The sequence below is a fragment of the Vulpes lagopus genome, chromosome 12 (assembly GCF_018345385.1).
Source record: "Vulpes lagopus strain Blue_001 chromosome 12, ASM1834538v1, whole genome shotgun sequence".
NCBI classification, from domain to species: domain Eukaryota; kingdom Metazoa; phylum Chordata; class Mammalia; order Carnivora; family Canidae; genus Vulpes; species Vulpes lagopus.
Window position 1 is genome coordinate 67,636,969 of NC_054835.1, and position 6,020 is coordinate 67,642,988.

At 59.6% G+C, this 6,020-nt stretch overlaps 1 protein-coding gene across 1 annotated transcript; it reads left to right on the forward strand.

Moving 5' to 3' along the window:
- The first annotated feature begins 834 nt into the window (after positions 1-834).
- Positions 835-5,464, forward strand: RASL11B (RAS like family 11 member B). Its single transcript, XM_041723945.1, has 4 exons — positions 835-1,115; positions 1,678-1,734; positions 3,079-3,155; positions 3,974-5,464. Exons 1-4 carry the CDS (start codon positions 956-958, stop codon positions 4,442-4,444), a joined length of 765 nt encoding a protein of 254 aa, XP_041579879.1. The 5' UTR covers positions 835-955; the 3' UTR covers positions 4,445-5,464.
- The last annotated feature ends 556 nt before the right edge of the window (positions 5,465-6,020 follow it).

Below are 6,020 nucleotides of genomic sequence, written 5' to 3' on the forward strand. Positions count from 1 at the left end.
GAGGCAGCCGGGGTGGCTGTTTTCCGTCCATCCCGCGGCTCTGGGGGGCGGACCGCGTGCGAGCGCTGCAAAGCCAGCTCCGATGGCCGCGTGGCCGGCCCCGCTGCGCCGCACACCCACGGGCCTTCTGCGTGTCGCGGGAGCGGCCGGCGGGGCTCTGCGGCCCGCGCCGCAGTCGAGGACAATGTCGGGAACACGCCGGGGCCGGGGGGGCATTACTTCGCCCCCAAATTAATGGCCACCCCTCGGGGGAGCGGAGGTCTTTGCAGCCCACGGCCGTCCAGCCCAGTCTACCCCCGGGTCGGTGCCATCAGCCCCGCAGGGAGCGCACGACCCGGGCTCAAGTCGTGGGCACCAAGTCCGGCTGCAGGAGGGGGCTCCCGGCCCCGAGCGCCCGCGCCCCAGGCGCCAGGGACCGGGGCTCCTGCACGGGCCCGACCCTGGGGGCCGCCGCCGCCGCCGCCGCGCCCCGCAACCCGAGGCGCCCCCAGCCCCGCGGCCACAGCGTCGGCCGCGTGTCCGCGCAGCGGGACCCCTGGCGGCGCTTCCGGCTCGCCCCGCCCCCTCCCCGCGGCCCGGGCCCCGCCCCCTCGAGGCCCCGCCCCCGCGGCCCCGGGCCCCGCCCCCCGCGCTGGCTGCGGGCGTCCCCGGGGGCGCGGCGAGCGCCGAGCGGCGCCGGGGGCGGAGCCTCCCGCGGGGCGCCCCGGGATTGGCTGCGGGGCGCAGGGGGCGGGGCCAGCCCGGGAGAAAACAGCGCGCGCGCGTCCCGGCGGCAGTCCCGGCCCGAGCCCCCGCCCGAGCCCCCGCCCGAGCCCCCGCCCGAGCCCCCGCCGGAGCCCCGCGCCCCGCGCCCGCTGCCTGTCCGCCGCGGAGCCCTCGGCCGCCCCGCCCCGCCCCGCCCGCCCCGCCGCCCGCAGGTCCCGTCCCGCGCGGGGCAGCCCCGGCTGGAGCGGCGATGCGCCTCATTCAGAACATGTGCACCATCGCCGAGTACCCCGCCCCGGGCAGCGCCGCCGCCGCCGCCGCCGCCGCCGCCTCCGACTGCTGCGCGGGCGCCGCGGGCCGCCGCCTGGTCAAGATCGCGGTGGTGGGGGCCAGCGGCGTGGGCAAGACCGGTGAGTGTCCGGCTGCGGCGGGGGCCGCCCACCGCGGGCCAGGACGCGGGGGGTGGGGGGCCCTGCCGCGGGGACCCGAGCCTGACAGGTGGGGCCCCTGGGGTCCAGCCGGCCAGGCCCCCGGCGCCCCGGGAGCAGAGCTTGGGGCTCCTTGAGGCCGCCGGCGGGGCCTGCAGCACCAGGGGCCGGCGCGCCCTGCCCCCTGCCCCCCTCCTCCTCCCCCCGCCCCCCCCCCCCCTCGGGGTCTGGAGGCTTAGGGAGCACATCTGTCGGCCGGAAGCTAGGTGCGGCCCAGCCGGGCCCGAGGCGGGGGCCGGGGCGCCTCCCAGCTGCAGAGCCGCGGCTCCCCCGCCCGGCCCCGCGCCCCGCGCCCCGCGCCCCGCCGTGCGCGGAGCAAGGACCTCGGTGGCCCCCGGCTCCCCTCGAGGCTCCCTTCGAGGCTCCCCTCGAGGCTCCCTTCGCGGCCGGCGAGGTTTCCCAGGCTGGGGGGCGCGGGGTGCACACCGGTGTGACGCCTTAGGCCGCAGTTGACTCTCCTTCCCTCCTCCTTCCCGGCCTGCAGCTCTGGTGGTCCGGTTCCTCACCAAACGGTTCATCGGCGACTACGAAAGAAACGCAGGTGAGGAGGCGGGCGCCCCGCCCCTGCCCTTTCCCAGCGTCTCCCAGGGAGCTTCCTCCACTGTGACAGTCCGAGCATCAGCATCCTGCCACTGCCACTTGGGCCTGCCCCCTCCCATGACTGCCATCTGGCCTCCTTCCATTCCAGGCCCATTCATCATTTTATCAAGTGCCCGAAAGTATTCTCCTTGGTATGTTTTAACTATAGGGACCCCAGTTGGAAGCACCCTTTGTACTCAGGAGCCTCTCCCTGCAAAACACTCCTGCAAAAGTCATAAAAACAAAACAAAACAAAAAGATGGGCAGCTCCTCCCCCACCCCTCTCCCGCTCCCTCTCCCTCTCCGTTGGCTGCCTTTCAGAGGTGACCTTTTAAAGCAAAGGCCAAAGGAGAGCAGTTGTAAACCTAAAGTTCTCTTTTCTGGACAAAGAAAAAAAAATAACCACATGGGTAGAATTTGAGGAGGGGAGCTCCCAAATACATGAGAGGACACTATTTCAATCTCTGTGATAAAAGACGGCCACCGGGGAGGCTTAAGGGCTTTCTACCTATGCTCTGTTAGCAAATTGCTTAAATCCTTAGACCATATTTAGTATCTAAGGGGATTATTTGAAATGTGCTGTATAAACCATCCCAAGATAAGGCATGACAGCCTTCTGCTTTGATGTAGATTTGGCTACCACTATGTCACGTTTTTATTCCAACTGATAACGTTGGCTGTGCATTTACTAACGACATTTGCCTAAATTGACATCAGAGAGTAATGAAGTACTAAACTAAAACAAATGGCCATGCACGCCGAACAAGAACATTTCCTTCAAGGAGATACTCTAAGTATGGAAGATCCATTTAAAAGTAGATAAATCACTTTCCACAAACTTGTGGACCTTGCCTTGATTTAAATAAATCCCCTGATCTGAGGTTAAAATTGCTGTTGTTTAAAAAAAGAAAAAAAAAAAAAACGGCTGAAATAAGCTGATTATATACAATAAACTATAGCTTATTTGTGTGTATCAGTTCAGGTTGGGTATTTAAAAAAAAAAAAATCCCACCATGTTTTATTTTTTTTTATTTTATTTTTTTTTTTTAAATTTATGATAGTCACAGAGAGAGAGAGAGAGAGAGAGAGGCAGAGACACAGGCGGAGGGAGAAGCAGGCTCCATGCACCGGGAGCCTGACGTGGGATTCGATCCTGGGTCTCCAGGATCGCGCCCTGGGCCAAAGGCAGGCGCCAAACCGCTGCGCCACCCAGGGATCCCCCCACCATGTTTTAAAAGTTGTACGGGAAGGAAAACCATAATCTCTCTCTTTTTCCTTTTTTTTTTTTTTTTTTTTCCCTTTCTAGGTAATCTCTATACCAGACAAGTGCAAATAGAAGGTGAAACCCTGGCTATTCAGGTTCAAGACACACCAGGTATTCAGGTAAGAAGCCCTGAGATTCGTGATTAAGTCAGAGGGAGCCCCCTTGGCTCTGGAATTGTTCAGTTGTTCTCAGAATAATGCCTTGTGCTAAAGAGGAGAGAGATTTGGGGGAGTCAGAACTAGGCTTTTACATGTTGCTTGTCACTTCAGTTGTATTTGGCTGTTGGTCGGTCTTGGCCTGGCTCCGTATGGGAGGTTTGGCTGAGGGGCAGAAGTCTCCTCTTAGGAGGGTTCTATCCGGCAGGAAAGACCAAACCAAACACACATGGAATTGGCAGTTTCCTCGCTATGGTCAAAAAGATCAGTTTTTTACATTCGTGTATTTGGCATTAAAAATCGAACGTTTAGTCTTTAAAGACTCGGGATCATTTTTGTACTGTGGAAAGTTACTCTATAGACAAAAGAGCCCTGCTGGTGCGTGTGTGTGCGTGTGTGTGTGCGTGTGTGTGTGTGTGTTTCCCTCTTGAACTGGGCGGTTATCCAGGTTTAAATGCTTCCAGCTCCTATCTTTACTTCCCCAGACTTACTGTCTAGCCAGTTAATTTCCCATTTTGTGCAACTACAAAGTCTCTCTGCGTGGAGTTCTCTGCAGGTCAATTTTCCACTTGAGTGTGGTGAGCTGCACTGTTATTTATTCCAGCTCTGTGCAGCTGGGTCAACATACTGTCAGGAAGGCTGAAGTGTGCGGGGATGGGACTTGTTTATGGCCTGCGAGCCGGCGGTTACCGTCGAGGGTCCCTTTTGAACCGGCGGTCCAGCCGAGCCCGGGCTCTTCTCGGGCCCCCGGCGCTCACCTCGCCCTCCCCCCTGCCTTGCAGGTCCACGAGAACGGCCTGAGCTGCGGGGAGCAGCTGAATAGGTGCATCCGCTGGGCCGATGCGGTGGTGATCGTGTTCTCCATCACCGACTACAAGAGCTACGAACTCATCGGCCAGCTCCACCAGCACGTCCAGCAGCTGCACCTGGGCGCCCGGCTGCCCGTGGTGGTCGTGGCCAACAAAGCTGACCTGCTGCACGTCAAGCAGGTTGACCCCCAGCTCGGACTGCAGCTGGCCAGCGTGCTGGGCTGCTCGTTCTACGAGGTGTCCGTCAGCGAAAATTACAACGACGTCTACAGCGCTTTCCACGTGCTGTGCAAGGAAGTGAGTCACAAACAGCAGCCCAGCAGCACACCCGAGAAGCGGAGAACCTCCCTCATCCCCAGGCCCAAGTCCCCCAACATGCAGGACCTCAAGAGGAGGTTCAAGCAAGCCCTCTCGGCCAAAGTGAGGACTGTCACCTCCGTCTGAAGCAGGGACGCTCGGGGGGTGGGGTGGGGGCGGGGTTTGGGCTGCCCAGGAAGAAGGCCTGAGCTTCTCCCACGGGAACGGTGCAGGCTGGCGCAGGCTGGCGGGAATTCACGGTTCCAGAAAGGGCCAGAGCAGAGGGGCCAGGAGGGCCTGGTGGAACTGCCGCAGGAGAGCCAGCGATCCGAGAGAGGAGCCGCCCCGAAGATGCGAACTGCGCTTCCTTTGGAGCGGGGAGGGCGGCCGCATCGCTCTGGACTCTGGTCCTCACCTTGTAAATGACAGTAAATGACAGTCACAGTTTCAGCAACTAGATTGGCGTGGTCGGCAGGGGGAATGAAAGATCAGACGAAGCGCTCGCGGCCTTTCCTCTCTCCTCTTTCTCTCTTTTCCCTTTCTCCCCAGCCCGCCCTCCATCCCACCACGAGGAAGCACTGCTTTTTCTCCTAGAGCCCGACTGGCCTCTGACACGCTAGTCCCGGCGGAATGCCTGCCTGCCCCGGATGATACCCAGATTTCTTCTTTAAAGAGCAAGGAGGCAGATGCCACCCCCACCCCCAATACAGGGTGGGGTGTATGGGCCACATGTGTGGATACAGACGGACATCTGGAAGCTTAGAGGGCCTGCAGGAAGGCGCGGCTTCCTCCCGACACAGGATGAGGATGCTTAGTTGAACATGTGTTAAATGGTTGAAAACTCAACTCTTCAGCCCCGGACTTTTGAGTAATCGTGAGACTGTATAATTTTTTTTTTTTTTAACTGTTGCATCAGGTACAGAAAAAAAAATGCGTTCATAGACTTTGGTGTGATTTGTGTAAATGGCTCTCGGCAATGACGTTGGGTCGTCCCCTAGGCCTGGCCGAGTCGTGGCTTGAATATGAACACACTGTCTTAACAGCGAGTGAACAGATAAGGGGCCACCGCCAAATCCCCGACACAGATGCACTTTAAAAAGCCACTCATGCTTTGGCTTAAACTGTAATTAATTTATTTTATGTACAATAAAATCTCATTTTAAAAGAGCGGGCCTCTGACTTGGTCTTTATTGAAATGCCGACCTCCTGCCCTCCAGACTAAGTGTTCCTTGGTGTCTCGGACTGACTGGGCGCCTGCCGTCAGGCACTGGGCCTCCTAGGGTCCCCTCCTAGGTCTCGGAGCACACCGATGGGGTGCGTTGTCTTATCCCCCTTGTGCAGGTGAGGAGACAGGCTTACGAACCAGCTAACTCACTCGTCAAAGGCCTCCCCCCTGCTCTAAGTTGTCATTTGCTGCTTTATACTCAAGAATAGTGTGTCTCCTCTCTCTTCCCTGCAGGATCCTCCAGGCAAAGCCAAGACAGACGTCTGTCCCTCTGTTTTCTGCTATTAAGGCATCCCTCAGCTGAGCCTTGCGAATGCTTCTGGACGAGCTCACTGCTTCTCTCCTACACGTGGTTTACTTGGCAGGCCTGCTCGGGTCCGCTGCTCTCAAAACGCGCTTTCTTCTCACTGTTGACGCTGGGAGCCGTGGAGCCGGGGCCCTGTCGGGAGCCCTTCCCACGGAGCCGCTGCCCCCGGTGTACGTGCCGCCGCGGGCCAG